The 14675-nt window shown below is 60.1% G+C and overlaps 2 protein-coding genes across 3 annotated transcripts; both read right to left on the bottom strand.

Annotated features, from left to right (window-relative positions):
- Window positions 1-995: 995 nt before the first annotated feature.
- On the bottom strand, window positions 996-7622 carry FAM50A (family with sequence similarity 50 member A). Of its 2 annotated transcripts, none has more exons than XM_074359030.1 (13): window positions 7398-7622; window positions 6107-6191; window positions 5908-6007; window positions 5526-5671; window positions 3286-3362; window positions 3092-3173; window positions 2862-2923; window positions 2495-2571; window positions 2128-2182; window positions 1904-1952; window positions 1737-1807; window positions 1516-1626; window positions 996-1408 (listed from the first exon to the last, which is right to left on the bottom strand). In XM_074359030.1, exons 1-13 carry the CDS (start codon window positions 7506-7508, stop codon window positions 1400-1402), a joined length of 1035 nt encoding a protein of 344 aa, XP_074215131.1. In that variant the 5' UTR covers window positions 7509-7622; the 3' UTR covers window positions 996-1399. The 2 variants fall into 2 exon arrangements, with proteins under 2 accessions (XP_074215131.1, XP_074215132.1); XM_074359031.1 differs by having other exon boundaries at window positions 3107-3173; window positions 7398-7620.
- A 761-nt stretch (window positions 7623-8383) lies between these two features.
- On the bottom strand, window positions 8384-14259 carry GDI1 (GDP dissociation inhibitor 1). The gene is made up of 11 exons (XM_074360051.1): window positions 14102-14259; window positions 12841-12948; window positions 12600-12699; window positions 12333-12467; window positions 11672-11870; window positions 11274-11405; window positions 10616-10715; window positions 10111-10282; window positions 9665-9809; window positions 9505-9559; window positions 8384-9414 (listed from the first exon to the last, which is right to left on the bottom strand). The coding sequence occupies exons 1-11, from the start codon at window positions 14144-14146 to the stop codon at window positions 9262-9264; spliced, it is 1344 nt and encodes a 447-aa protein (XP_074216152.1). The 5' UTR covers window positions 14147-14259; the 3' UTR covers window positions 8384-9261.
- Between the last annotated feature and the right edge of the window lie 416 nt (window positions 14260-14675).

Below are 14675 nucleotides of genomic sequence, written 5' to 3'. Positions count from 1 at the left end.
GGGGCTTGTTTTCCAGAAATCGTCCGCCACTGGGTGAGCCACCTGAGGGGCTCCCTTCACCAGGAAGCCTGCTCTTTGGTGGCTTCTCAAAGAGGGCAGCAGGAGGTTGGCACAGGCCAGATGATCCCTTCTCCAGGTTTCCTGGAACCCAACAAAAGGCCCCATTGAGGTCCTCAGAGTTGTCCCCAACATCCAGGACCTCAGGTGAGGCTTGGCCACCCCTCTCTGCTATGCCCCAGGTGCTCTGGCATCCCATCCCCTCTCCCACATGACCACAAATGGTCCTGCCCTAGATGCATGGTGAGGGAGCTGGAGTGAGAGCTCTTATCTGCCAGACAGGCCTCCCTGGGCCCCAGGTGAACAGGACACAGGGCCCTGCCCACTGGAGGAGGAGGGCACAGGAGCTGCTGTACCCAGCAGGGCCCACCACCGTCAAATCTACACATTTGCTAGGGAGGTGGGGCTAGACTCAGAGCTAGGGTGCACCCCGCCAGCCAGGGCCTGTCCCCTGTCCCCTGAGCTAGGTGTCAGGCAAGGGGAACTGGGGGAGTTGACTGCTGAGGTGGGGGCAGGAGGCAGGGGCACGCACCCTCAGGCCAGATTCCCCATGTGGGGCTGTGAGCAGAGCCAGCCTAGGTGGGGTGAGCAAGCAGTGAGTACAGGGCAACCACCATGCCTTCCCGGGCCGTCACCGGGGAGAGATGCTGTGGTGGGGGACATCGGGTGGCTGGGAGCCACAGGACAGCCATGGCCCTTGTGGAACGGGCAGCTCGGAGACACAAAAGGAGCCCAGGGGCCCGGGAGGGAGGCCCGAGGAGGAATGTCCCTCCTACCCACAGTGATGAACTGCACCACTGTGCCCGCGCCCCTGTGAGGACCGGCTGCCTTGCAGATGCCCCCTCCTACCTCCACAGACTCAGTTTCCCATCCAGTCCCCTTCCACCCTCCCACCCCTGCCAAAAACAGTTTCTTGGAAGATACAAAGAGCAGAAACATCATATCATTCCATTTATGTGAAACTTCCAGAACAGGCAAATCCATCCAGACAGAAAGTAGTCTGGGGGTGCGAGGGGCTGGGGGGTACTGCTAACAGATGTGGGGGCTCCTTTTGGGGTGACTCACAACAGTGTGAATGTACTAAATAACCCTGAATGGTACACTTGCCAGTGGTCAAAATGGTGAATTTCACATTATGCGAGTTTTATCTCGGTAAAAAAAATTTTTTCAATGAAACAGTGCAGGTACTCCAACTGACATGGACGTTTCTTTATCATAAAAGAAAAAAGCAGTAAATGACAGCACCGGGGCAGCAGATGATCGGCCCGTCCTGTCTCAGAGAGAGGGCCAGGCGCCCGGAGTCCTGGAGCCGTGGGGAAAGGGGGACCATGCACCTCCACCTTCACCGGATCTGTGGGGAGGAGCAGGGGGTGTCGTCTCCGTCTCTGGTCTTCTCCGGGCGGCGCGCCAAGCCCTGGCCAGGCTGCCTCCCGCCCGCAGCTCGAGGGGCTTCCTTACCGTGTACTTGTCCCACTTCTTCTCGGGGTCGTAGGGCTCCCAGCGGCTGGCGGGGAAAATGTGCTTGTTCTTCTCATACCAGCTCCTCAGCACCACCTTGCCTGCGTGCGACTGGGGAAGGGAGAAGGGCCAGGCTCTGCGGCTCAGGGCCACCCAGCTCAGGGCCACCCGGGGCTTGCCTTCTCCTCCCCAACCTGCCCGGCGCCCCCGCACCACAGTACCTCATCCTTCTCCACTGTGGCGTCGCTGAGCAGCCGCACATCGTCGTGAACATCGAAGTTAAAGAGAGGCCCTGCAGGGGAGAAAGGGTCAGCCCACCCTCATACCTCTGCCCTGCGAGGCTGGGGGCCAGTTTCGGGGAAGGGGGGGCTGCACCAGGCGCACTCACCACTCTTTCCTCGTGCCTTGGTGACAATGAAGTCGTAAAAGCTGTGGTGCTAGGGGCCAAAGGTGGGAAAGTGACTACTGATGACCCGTCTCAGCCTCTCCTGCCCGCCCACCCACCCAGAGCGAAGTGGGGACTCTCCCTCAAAGCTCTGAGGCACGCCGAAGCCTGTGACCCTCCCGCTGCCACCCTGCCCTCCCGGGGCTGCAGGAGGAGAAGGGACTCACGTGGGGTATGATTAGGTCCTCCTTGATGTACATGAGCTGCTCCACTCCTGCTGACCTGAAGGAGAAAGGCAGGAGGGTGTGGAACAAAGATGCTGTGAGGCTGCCTGCAAGGTCCGGTGCACCCGGAGCTAGCGCCCCCGTCCTCCACCTCTGGGCTAGAGAAATGGGGCAGGTGCTCCCAGCTGAGGTCCCCATGGTGAGAGGGATGGAAAGGGAGCCTGACCTTCCTCGCAGGAGCCCAGCGCCCAGCATGCCATGAGCAGCAGCCACCACTGCGGTCTCTGGCACCAGGACTGAGACCACAGCTGCAGCCGCCAAGGGCCCCGTGCACACACTCAGACACGCCCAGACACGCCCAGGCATCCACCTGAGCTCACTGAAGTCTTTGCGCAGGATCTCCAGCGCCTTCTGCAGGAACTGCTGCATTGTGTTGCCCTTTTTCATCTGCAAGAGCGGCCGGAGGACAGGTGTGCAGGGAACCAAGAAGTCAGGAAGGGAAGATGGAAACCTGGAGAAGGGTTCTCGAGAAGGCAGTGGCCTGCAGGGGTCCCGGAACCCTCATGACCCCTACAGGGGACCGAGCCCTCTTCCCTGCTCTCCCCAGACTCCCCAGGGGCCACCCACACAAAGGGACCTGCGGGTTTTATCAGGATTGAAAGTCCCTTCCCACTGAATGCAAAGCAGGCTGCACCCGAGAGGCATGTAGAATGGGGTGCAGGCCCCACACCGCCTACCTTGACTGTTCGCCGGTGTCCAGAGCCATCCCAGTAACTGAAAGTGATTTCGATCTCCTCGCCTACAAAACAGAACTGCCTCTTGGCCTACAGACCCAGGGGTCCCTGCTCCCTGCCAGCTCCCTGGGGCTCAAAGCACTGCCCAGAGGACTGCGGCAGGAGAGCCTGAGCCGCCCCCAGCCCTGGCCTCCCGCTGACCTGGCGCCCCAGCGCCGGCCCGCATATCCCACCCAGGGAGCTCTCACTCTTGATCTTCTCCTGCTTGGCTTCCCACTCCTGCCGGAGCTCTTCCCGGAGCCGATTCTCCTCCTCCTGCAAGAGGAAATCGGGCAACGGAGGGAGGCCCCGGGCTGCTGAGGGCACACGCCAGGCCCCGCTCCTTAAGCAAAGGCCTCTGCCCCGCACAGGGTCAGGCTGCCTTTACCTCCCGGTCTCGGTCAGGCAGGAAGCTGGTGTCCACATCTGGGTTCTTCCCCAGTTTCCTCTTCTTTGTGGTGACTTCTGAAGCAAAAGGAAACACAGGAGTCAGCTCTTCTGGGGCACCCTGGACCTTTGTCACTCAGGCCTCAGCTCAAACGCAACCACCCTGGACACTTCTTGGACAGTCCTGGCTGGGACGCACCACCCTCTGCTCCCAGCCACAGTGGCCTGCGCAGTCTTCTTCATAGCACCTACGGAAACCTTTATAAAAAGCACCCTTGGCAAGGAGCCTTCACCTTGGTCTCCACCAGCAAAAGCTGAACAGGAGACGGGGTACCTCGTTCTTCCCATCAGCTATGACCTGGAGTGCCTCAGGGGACGGAAGGCCTCAGTACCAGCGTCTGATGTAGAGAAGGCCCTTTGCACTGAGGGGCAGGGCATCCACAGAGGGGTGGATGCTCAGGGAGGGGCCCCTCCATGCCAGGAGCTGTGCTCTCATGGTCACATAGCTGATGTCTCATCTGCTCCTCAAAACAACCTCCAAAAGGAACGACATTTCTTTTTACCAGGTGAAGAAATGGAAGCCCAAAGTCCCATGGCCACCAGTGCCAGAGCCAGTTTCCCCAGTGAGGATGCAGATGAACTAGAACAGTGATTCTTCAACTGGATGGTCTTGGCACCCTGGACACTCAAACAAGGACCCAAGAAAATGAGAGCACCCACTCCATCAGCTGTCAGAGGGATGGCGTCATGCCACGTCACTTGGCCTCTGGAAAACTCCACCGCACAGCCATGAAAACATAAGAGTGCGACAGGCTGAGAGTATCTTAGCACGATTATGAAAACAGTTTTGACCTTGCAGACCCCCCTGAAAGGGTCTCAGAGACCCCCAGGGGTCCCTGCAGCACTCTTTGAGAACCACGGACCTAGAAGATGCCCCCACACACCAGGGCAGGGGTTCCAGAGCCTAGAGAATTTACAAAACTCCCACACCAGCTACCCATGGTTGGGCCCCCAAAACAAAGCTCCCAAGGGAGGAAGCGCTCACAACGCCCCAGTGACATGTGCAGCTCCCGCTGAACGCAACTGACCTGCCAACGGTGATGTTTCAGATGCCAAATGTTGCTAGATACTCACTTTTACTAAACAGTACTAAAGGGAGCCCCGGGTGCTTCCCCTGGGAGGCTGGCAGGCACTTCCTCCTGACAGCAGTGGCTGTTGCCATCAAAGCTATGACAGCCAGCCAGTCCCCAAGCCATGCAGCCATCCCCTGTCTCGGTTCTTCTCCATACCATTCCCTGGCCATCAGGCTTTCTAAACCAGCCCAGGCCTGCAACACACCCTCCCAAGTTCTCAAGTGTGTCCACTCCTGCCTGCTCCGCTTCTGGGCACGCTCATCTCTTGACTGCACACACTCCCCCACCCCCTCATCTCTCTGGGTTCTAATGAAACTCCCCTCATCCTGTCCCATCCCTGTCCTCCCCCGCCCCCATGGGGCGCTTCCTCTGAGCCCTGGGCTGGCCTGGGGCACCGGCAAGGTACACGCTGACCCGTCTGACTCCCACGAGGACAGGGACAGTGGCCGGCTTCTGGCCATCCGCCTCGGCTGGGAGGCAGGTGCACGGCACACAGGGGCCCCATGACGGCTTTGTCCTTGCTCAGCAGCCTTCCCGAGTTGTCCCTGGTGCCCCTTGTTCCATCGGGCAAGACCTGCACTGTCCAACTGATAGCCACTTAATTTCTGCAGTTGTGTCAACTTCCACTGAAATTAATCAAACAGAATGAACAGTCTGGCGCCCTAGTCACACAAGCAACATGCTCAGTGGCCACCCAAACATGAACGTTTCCATCATTCTGGAAAGTTCTACTGGCCAACCTGGTCTAGATCATCTCTTCTCCGCTGTCCATCCTCTGTGGCACGAATGAAGAGCAGCTTCTAGAACCTTCATGATCGGGCATCAGCCTGTCTGGCATCCTCTTGCACTGAAGACCCCACACCCCTGCCCAGAGACGGCATACTGGGTTCTGACGCACTCTGCCACTGAGAGCAAGCCCCCCCCCCCAGCTCTGCACACTGCGAAGACGTCTCCCTTTCTCTCCTGTCCGGACTCAGGAGGTTTGAGACCACGAATGCAGCGGTCGATCGGCACTGGGCGGTAGATGTCCTTCTTCACTCTCAAGCCAGAATCCAGGACACAGCTCTGCCAGCAGGACCCTTCCCTGGTCCCCCAAGCCTGCACTCACCTTCCCTTTCCAGCTCCTCCTCATACATGACCACCTCTTCCTCCTCCTCGCCTGCCTCCTCTTCTTCCTCCAGTGTAAAGGACAGGCTGGAGATCTTCCGCTTGGCCTCCTTCTTGCGCTCCTTCTCTCGCAGTTTCTCCAGCTTCCTGCCAAGGCACAAACGGCCATCACGCACACCCCAACCCCCGAGGCCCCTCCCCTGACCCAGAGCCAGAGGAGTCCTACTGCCCTGGGGCACTCCCAGTTCATCGGCAGGGCTCTGATTATGAAACAGGGTCCCCCCTTCAACGTGCAGGAGCCGCCTGTCCCATCCCCATCCCCGCCATCTCAGCAGGAGCTACATCTTGGGTGGACAGCTGCTGGCTGGGAGGAGAGAACCCACAGCTGCAGCTCCTTCGACTGCTCCTTCTTGGCCAGCTGCTTCTCCCGCTCCTTCACCAGTGCCTGCTGCTTCGCCTTCATGTCATTCAGGGTCACCAGACCTGCGAAGTGAGCAGACATGGGGGTGAGAGTTGGTCACCCAGAGCCAGGCAAGCAGCAGGCCTCAGGCCAGGGGAGGGTACCACTAGCATTCTGCTCACCCACGGTGCTGGACTTGAGCTCTGCCTCCACGGCGTCATAGTGTGCAGAGAACTTCTTGTCAATGTTGGATTTCATGATGTTCTCCTGTCCCGGAGAGAGAGCAGCGGCGATGGCCACCATGGAAGTGGGGGCTTGGGTTCTAGTCACAGATCTGTCCCTGGACTCACTATGATGTGATCATGGGAAAGACATTTCTCCTTTCCTTGGTTGGTGGAAGGTTCCGTGGGGGCTGTGAGAGGCTCTTCCAGTGCTAAGGGAGCCAAACGGGGCCATTTCCCCACTATCTCTGGCCCCTGCACATCTCCCACAGGAAAGCAGAGCTCACTCGGTGGCCTGGAGCCATGGGTCCTACCTGCCTTCGGTGTTTCTCATACCCAGCCTTTAAATTGAAGCTCTGGAGACCCAAACCCAGGAGTGACAGGAGGGAGAGGAGAGTGGCCGAGGGGCCTAGTCCCTCACTGAGCAATGTTGCTCTGTCTTGGCCTCAAATGTTGCCAACAGCTTCCCATGAGGCCTCCTGGCTCCAGCCCAGCCCCATCTCGCTTGGTACCACGTAGGTCCCTCTCTGGCCAGCAGCCTCCAAAGAAGGTGGCCAGCAGAGAAATGTACCTCTGGCTGGCCACAGAGTCCACAGAGAGACAGCAGGACTGGGGCACGAGTGTGAACCGAGGCAAAACTGGGCCTCGGTGTGCAACCACTTCCTTGGGCCTGGCTTCCTAAGGTAGGAGCCTGCTCTCCCCTTGCGCCAAGTCTGTGCTCTTTCATGGAGTCTCCCCCAAAGGCCCAAGCAGAGGGCTCCTTCCTTCCTGACTGCCCACCACCGTGGGCCACTCACTGAAGCCCTTAGTGAACCGCTAGCACCGCAGACGCTCCTGCTTGCCTTTGTCCGGTGAAAAGGGCTCTGGAATGAGCCTCAGTGGCCAGAGGCCTGCCCTTCCTGGTATCCACTTGATCTGGGCAGAGGCCTGACTCTCAGGGCTGAGGGGCCAGAAACAGGATGCTCTGTGCCCTCAAGGGTCGCCCCAATGCCAACAATGGAATTACTGACTGTGGCTCCCTCCATTTGGAGGCTTGTCACAACCTAGCTCGTCTCAGCCTTCTGGGCCCATTTTACAGATGAGCAGACTGTGGCCGGCTCACTGCTGCCCCTTGCTGGAGATCAGCGAGCAAGGGTCCCACCCCGGCTCGCCGCCCGCGCTCTGCGCCCGCCGCCCGGGGTCGCGCGGGGCCCCGGGGAGCCAGGGCGGCGGACTGCGCGCATGCTCCGTGGCGCCCCGGCCCGGCCCGCACCTCGGCGATCCTCTGCTTCATCTGCTCCATCTGCTCGCGCTGCTTCTCCCGCTTCTTCATCAGGTGCATGGCGCGGCCCGCCTCGCTCGCTGCACCCTTGTACTGAGCCATGGCGGCGGCGGCGACAGCGACGGCGACAACGGCCCGGCCGAATCTCAGGAGCCGCGGCGGCGGCGGCCGTGCAGTCAGCTGACGCCCGCGCCGTGACGTCGGCCACCAGGGGACGCGCGGGCGCCCCGCCCCGGCACGTGACCCCCGGCAGCCCCGCCCCCGGAAGCCAGCCCCCCCCGCCCCCGCATCCCGCCCCGGGAAACCGGAGCCTGGATGCCGGTCCCTCGTTTCCTTAGTTCCCCATCCGTTTCTCAACGATAACCCCTGGCCTGAGCCTGGGTCCTCAGTCCTACTTCCTCCTGTTGACCCCAGGACTGGGCCCCGGGGCCCTTCACTTTATTGATGTTGATCCCGACCCAAGGTCAGAGCCCCTCAACCCCCTTGCTGCCTCCCCACCTGAAGTCACCACGGTTCCCCCTGCTTCCTTGACCTCGACTCCCCTCCCAAGACTGGGCCCCAGTCCCTCATTTCCGCAGACCACAAGGCTGGGCCTTAGTCCCCTCTCCCCCCTCCTTCTTGACCTGAAGGCAGGAATCCCGCCCCTTTGCTTCCTCCACTTCAACCCCCACCCCACCCCAGGCCAGACCCCTCTCCCCCATTTCCCACTGATCCCCAAGGGTTGTAGTCCTGGTATCAGCACTGATTCCCTGGGTGGCCTTGGGCAGGGTGATGTGACCTGTTTCCTCTGTATAGGCCCTTTCCGTTCAGGAGCTCTGCAATTCCCTGATAAAGAATGTCACTTTTTTTTTTACAGCCATCAGCAGCAAAACTAAGCTACACACAGTCCCAAACTTGGGTAGGAGAGCATGATGGCCCAGGGAGCCAAGACCTGGCCCCTTAGGCAGCTTTTGGGAAGTAAAACTAAGTATCTGGGCTCAGGTTTCAACACAGTTTTATTGGGAGGTTTTGTCTTCTGTGAAATACACTAGAGGCTGGGGAAGGGGACACATTCACTTTTGCAAGATAAGGGTTTCCCACCACGAAGGGAAAGGAACAGGGCGGGCAGGGCACACGGGGTTTGGGTCCATTTTCCCACCTCTTTCTGCTTTGCTCACGTATCTTTTCTCTCAGCAAGTACCAGCGGACACAAAGACAAGAAACAAAAATAAGATCAACCTCCAACGGGGCCACACCAAGTCCTCTCCCTTCCTAGGCTATGCCAGGGTGGCTAGGGTCAGGAGGGTCAGGCCAGGGTAGCCGCTCCACAGCCTGAGGCCGCACCACAAGGTGCGGCTGAGGGGCATAGTGCTCCCTTCTTAGACACGGTGGGCTGAAGTTAATAAATTAGAATAAATTACAGGAGTTGGATAGGGAAAGGAATGCAACTTTGTGCTGGGAGGGCCCCTTCTCTCCAACACATAAGAGTTGGTGGGGGGAGGCAGGGGGCATCTCCAAAGGCCACTACAGTGGGGGTAAGAGCGGTGGGGGCAGAAGTAAGCTTTTCCTCCATGTTCTTCCCAAACAGAGCAGAAGAATTAGAGGTGGGGGGAAGAGACACACGCAAGGAGAGGAACTCTCTTTTCCCAAGATAAGGAAGGGCCGAGAAAGAGGATACTAACCAACCCCCATCTCCCAAACCATCACTAAGGTTAAGGATTTGGTCAGTGAATCAATGAAGTGGGTGACAGGAATGTGGTGGGGGAAGCAGAGGATGCTGGAAACAGGGATGCCCAGCCACGCGCATCTCCCCAGCCCTCAAGAACAGACTCGGATTGGGGGAGAGGGCCGCAGGGGCTGGGGCGGGAGTCAGCAATCACTGGTCAGCTTCTCCAAAGACATCATTCTGTTTGCGCTTCATGTTCTCAAAGTCAAAAGCGGAGCCTGTCATGCGCTTGTAGATGTCTTTGATGTCATTGCAGGTTGTCTCAAAGTGTGTGGTGGCATCATAGGAGCAGGAACAGAACACCTGGAAACAGCCAGAATCCGGGGCCCGAGGTGAGCTGGACAGGGGCCCTGAGCACACAGCCAGGGGCCGTGGCCAGGACAGGCTGCTTACCTGGCTCTCAGAACCATCATCAATGGGCTCATACAAGTCACTGATGGCCACAAATCTGAGGGACAGATGGAGGGGATGAGGCAGGTCTCACCACCAGCCTTGCCCTCCCCGATCCCCACCCTCTGTCTCCTTGGCTCCCTTCCTCCCCCCAGCCCCTCACTTCTGGTCAATGGGCTCCAGCAGCTCCAGGGCCGGCTCGACCTCCTTTTCGGGCTCTGCGGTCTCCACAGTGGTGCTGGCGATGGCGATGTACTTGCCCTGCGCGGCCACGTTGTGTGCGTAGGAGATCATGCACACGTAGATGTCTGCCAGCCAGAAGGGCTCCGTTAACACGGGCACATAGGGGGCTCCTCGGGGCTGGGCTTAATTCAGGCCCGCCCACCCCTCCCCAGCCCCACAGAGTGGACAGCATCGAAGCTGCTGCCCTCACGGAAGGGAAGAGTCCAAGCCACCCAATTCTTAGGGCCTCCAGTCGCAGGGACTGTGCTGTGGGTCCCTGTTCTTCTCTGGAGGGATCAGGCAGAGAGCCAGCCCCAAGGCTGACAGGGAGAGGCTGAACCCCTCAAAGAGAATGCACTGGGCGAAGTCACGTGGGGCTTGGCCTACCTGACTTCCTATTGACCTGGTTCTGAGGAATGATGATTTGGCAGGAGTTGGCGTCATTGGTGTTCTTGATGGGGTGGCTGAGGATACAAATGATACGGATGACCTGGCCGGCCTTCCGCACGCGGTCTGGAATGTAGCTGGGGTCACAGATCAGCTGCTTGCAGCGGGCCACCTGTGAAAGCACCAAAGGCCTTGTCCATATCCAGCCACACCCTGAGGTGTTCATGGGGCAGGGCCCACAGAGAGGGCTGGCAGCTCTGGCAGGCGAGACCACCACCCTTCCCACAGCTACAGCTTCCTCCTGTACCTCAGGGAGCAGCCCTGATACGCACAGACGTCTGCCAGGAGGAACAGCTATCTAGTCTCCTTCTGGAGTTCTGGCTCGAGGCCCTCAGGGCTGAGTAGCAGCAGACCCCACAGAGCCAGGGTCACTGGGAAGAAAGCCTCTAAGGAGAAGACCAAGCCCCGCCCAGGCCATCGGGCCTGCACCTTGGGGAGGGCTCACCTCTCCCTCGGACTTCACGCCCACCACCTTGCCATTCTCCATGATGATGTCGTCCACAGGCTTGTTCAGCATGTATGTTCCCCCGTAGATGGCACTCAATCTGGGACAGGGAGAGTGAAGGTGAAGGCGCCCTCCCAGGGGAACTGGAGACCAGTGCTACTGCCCTGACTCCCACCAGCACAGAGGTGCTGAGAAGGCTGCCCCAGGCCAGCAGAGCTCAGAAGACCCGGTGGTTCTTCCCAGCTGTCACTGCCACAAACTCAGGACTGACTGTGAAGTGCTCCTTCCTCTCTGGAGCCTAAGCCCAGAAAACTCTGCATGGGGCTAGGACAAGGGTGGCATGAGGGTATGGCTCCTCCCGGAAATGTTCTGGGGAGCGGAGTGAAGGGCACCGGAGAACCCCCATCTCAAGGTTTCAAGGTGCTGAGCCCAGTCTGAGTGTTGCCTGACTCAAGCTGGGAGCCAAGCAAGCCTGTTTGTGGTTCTTCGACTCCAGACTTTGACGCCCTGCTGTGGTGCCATCACTTGAGGGTAGTGTGAAGTAAACCAAGACCACGATGGGAAAGTAGAAAATGCTCCAGAGATGCTCGAGGGGGCAGTTCCTGAACCTGGCCTCAGTCCCACTGGTACCGCCAACTGAAAAAAGCTACGCCCTCACCTTGCAAAGCCCTGGGGCAGCTCGCCAAGGCCGTAGAGCGGGTAGAGATAGGGGCTCTTGCCGTACCGGGCCAGAGACTCGCTGTACAACTTGATACGGTTGATGGTCTCAAGACAGGGCTGGTCCAAGTAGCTGGGGGAACAGGGTCAGAGGAGGCTCCAACAGCAGGACCCCCCAGTTCACCCCAACCAAGGCACCAGGCCAGCCTTCCCACCACCCTCAATGGCCTGGAAAAGACTCTGGGTCAAACGCAGGGAAGAGACAGAAAAGGCAACAGGTGAGCAAGCATGTGGCTGAGAAGCAGTGCACGGGGCGGGCTGAGGGAGCAGCAGGCAGGAGCGGGGCAGGCAGGGTGCAGGCTGGAGGAGGGGGGGTTTGCCAAGCCAGCTGCCCCTCACTCATCAGTGCGGTAGAGCGCCAGGGCGTGGCCAGTGAAGTCGATGACATCCTGGCCCAAGTCAAACTTCCGGTAGACATCTCGCATGCTGGTGCTCTGTGGGTCGACGCCCTCGAAGGTCTTGGGGTCATTCTCATCAAAGTTTGCCACAAACACCAGAAACTTGCGGAAGCGCCGCTTCTCAAACATGCCCATCAGATCTGCGCAGGTGACATGAAAAGAACCTTTGCACCACAGAACATGAACCTCTCCTCCCCGCCAGGCGGGCTGAGAAAGCAGGCACCCTAGCTCCCTCTCTGAGCACCATGTGACCTGAGGTTAACTCCTCTGTGCTGCTCGGCCTCAGCTTCCCCATCTGCACCATAAGCCGGTGGGGCTGGACAGGGTCTGAGGCCCTCCTGGCTCCGACACTTGGGGATGCTTCACTGACCAGGCGGAGCCCCGTCTGTCAGAGGCTGATGTCTTCCAAGGCCGCCATATCCCCTCTGCGTGTGCGCTTCCCTCCTGACAACCAGTGTGAGGCACGGCCCAGGGCAGAAGAGGGAACACAGAGTAACGGGCTTCTGGGACTACCAGGGGGATGTGATATTGGGCAAGGAGCCCCCTGCTCTGAACGGCTGCCCCCTCTCCATGATTCTCTGCCTCAGGGGACCCACACTCACTGGAAGCCAAGGCTTCAGTCTCGGTGGACGGCACCTTGTAGATCTTGCCCCCTTTGTAGACAAAGCTGCCCTCCACCACCTTGAAGTCCAGGTAGCGCGTCACCTCCGTGTACAGCAGCATCTTCACCAGCTGCCCTGCGGGAGGTGCAGCGGAAGCGACATCAGCATGGCTCCCTTCAGGAGCTCTAGCTGGTCTGGAGTGTGACCCCCCCCCCCCCCCGTGGTCGTCCCAGTCACCCCCTACAATAGCTCCTTTGTCTCCCTCACCATTGGCCATGAGGAATTTGGGGATCAGGTCAACGTTCCAGTCTCTGCCCCGGCCCATCGCCTCAGGGGGCCCCTCCAGCAACTGGAAACGCTTATACAGCTACAAGCAGGAGAGAGAAAAAGAGATACCTCAAAGACCACCCCCTCCCTCTCCCATCCCTCTGCCCACAGAAGCTGGGGAGCAGCTTGGCACCCTAGGCCAGAGGTGCAGGAGTGATGCGCCCAGGCCCCAACAGCCTACCTCCTCCAAGGGTGTGATGGACGAGCTCTCGCCCCCGTAGTAGGGGTTCCGGTCCATGTGCAGCACCTTCTTCCCATTCACAGACATGATACCCGACAGGATACATTCCTAGGGGAGGGGTGACATTCGCTGCACTCCCACCCACCCATGTTCCCTCCAGCAGCCCTGATGTGCTCCCCACCCCCAAACCCAAGAGGAGAGCAAAGCTAAAAGGACTCTACCCTGACGGACAGCTCCTTCCACCCCTGGCTGGTCACCTTGTCTAAAATTGGGGGAGATGCTTCATTTTACCATGGTTTCCTTTTATAACCTTGTTAGGCAAAACAGTGAACAAGGAGGAGAGTACCCAGCAGACCCACACCGGGCCTTCCAGCAACCAAGACACCAAGAAAAGCACCTGTCTACGTAGAGCCCCACAAAAAGACAAATAAGACACAACGAGCCGCAGATAAGACCTATCTGGACAAGGAAGGGGACCCAAAACGGAAGTGAAGAAAGGCTCAGCAGGCCTCAAAATCACAGGCCCTACCCTAGGCTGTTCTTTCCTCAAAGGGCAGGAGCCCCTGACCCTGAGCCTTTCCAGCCTCGGGAGGGACTAAGGAGGATGCACCCCTCAGGGCGGCGGTCCATAGGGATTTGGGGGAGGGTAAACACCCTCACTAGTCACTGTCATCAGCCCAAGGACAAAGGCTGCAAATACTACTCAGCCTGAGGTCTCCATGGGAAACTGGGGTGGGGGAGCGGGAATGTGGTGACTGCCCCCACTGCTGTTCCTTCTGGAACATTCCCTGGGCCCCCTGAGAACCGGGGAGGAAGGATGAGGGCCCACCTTGGCGAGGCCCCCTGACCCGAGGTACTACAACATCCCCAACAGAATTAGCCCAAGAGGGAAGGTGATGCTGGGCGGGCGATGGGTGGGGGCCTGGTGGGCGGGGTCAGGGAGCATCCAGAGACCTCGGACCAAGTCGGGGTCCGTTTTCCAGCTCTGCAAGCTGGGAGAGGGAGGACGGGAGGGGCCGGGGATCGGGGCCCAGGGAATCGGGGAGGAGGAGGCCAGGAAGGGGGCCACTCTGCAGACAGACCAAGGCGGTGAGTAGAGGATACGTCGAGGGGGAATGGGCACGGGGCTGTCTTTTCGGGAACCCGAAAGCCGGGGGTGGCAGCGCCGCGAAGTCAACGACGGGAGGATGGGGCCAGGGGCTGCAGCATCGCTGGGAGGAGAAGGCGATGAGGGGCCCCGAGCGCCGGAGGCTGCACTTACGGTGAGGCCGGTCCCCAGCACGATCACATCATATTCCTCATCCATGATCAGGCCTCGGTGCCAGCGCCCGTCGGCTCCTCCTCCTTCACCACAGCCTCCTCCGCCGCCGCCGCCGCCGCCGCCGCCGCCGCCGCCACCGCCGCCGCACTGAACCAAAGATGGCGGCGTACCGGACGCCGCCCGACCCCTCCGCCGCGTCAAAGAGTCCCGGCCCCTCCCCACCCCCGCCGTGCCCGACCGGGGCCACCGCCTCCCCAGCTGGCCTCCCGGGAGGGTTACTGGGACGCGGGTCCCTGCACCAGCACAGCTCCGAGGGTGGCGCCGCTCGCCAGGGGCCCAGAGGGGAGCGCGGCGGTGCGGGGCGGGGCGGGCGGGGCGGGCCGACAGCCGGTGCTGCGGCCCGCGAGAGATCCCTGCGCGGGAGCCGCGCGCGCCCCGCCCCTCGGGAGGCTCGGCGCGGCCCCGCGGCCTGGGTGCGCGCCGCTGCGGCATCCCGAGGCGGCCCCTCTAGGGATATGGGGACGACCATTGTCGCGGCCGTCTCCCCCTCACGTGCTAACCACCTCTGCCCTTC

This window comes from Camelus bactrianus, chromosome X (genome assembly GCF_048773025.1).
Source record: "Camelus bactrianus isolate YW-2024 breed Bactrian camel chromosome X, ASM4877302v1, whole genome shotgun sequence".
Lineage (NCBI taxonomy): Eukaryota > Metazoa > Chordata > Mammalia > Artiodactyla > Camelidae > Camelus > Camelus bactrianus.
This window is presented reverse-complemented; position numbering and strand designations above follow the sequence as displayed.

Bases quoted from the DNA above. Each gene is read 5' to 3' on its own strand.
- FAM50A (XM_074359030.1), bottom strand. From the start codon at position 7,508: ATGGCTCAGTACAAGGGTGCAGCGAGCGAGGCGGGCCGCGCCATGCAC. The intron at 2,183-2,494 runs GTGGATGCCTGG...TTTCTCCTTCAG, and splicing joins AAAGACTTCAGTGAGCTCAG to GTCAGCAGGAGTGGAGCAGC. The intron at 1,953-2,127 runs GTGAGTCCCTTC...TTTGGCCCCTAG, and splicing joins AGGACCTAATCATACCCCAC to CACCACAGCTTTTACGACTT.
- GDI1 (XM_074360051.1), bottom strand. From the start codon at position 14,146: ATGGATGAGGAATATGATGTGATCGTGCTGGGGACCGGCCTCACC. The intron at 10,716-11,273 runs GTGAGGGCGTAG...TCCCTGTCCCAG, and splicing joins CTGCCCCAGGGCTTTGCAAG to ATTGAGTGCCATCTACGGGG. The intron at 10,283-10,615 runs GTGAGCCCTCCC...GTGCTTTCACAG, and splicing joins GCGTGAAGTCCGAGGGAGAG to GTGGCCCGCTGCAAGCAGCT.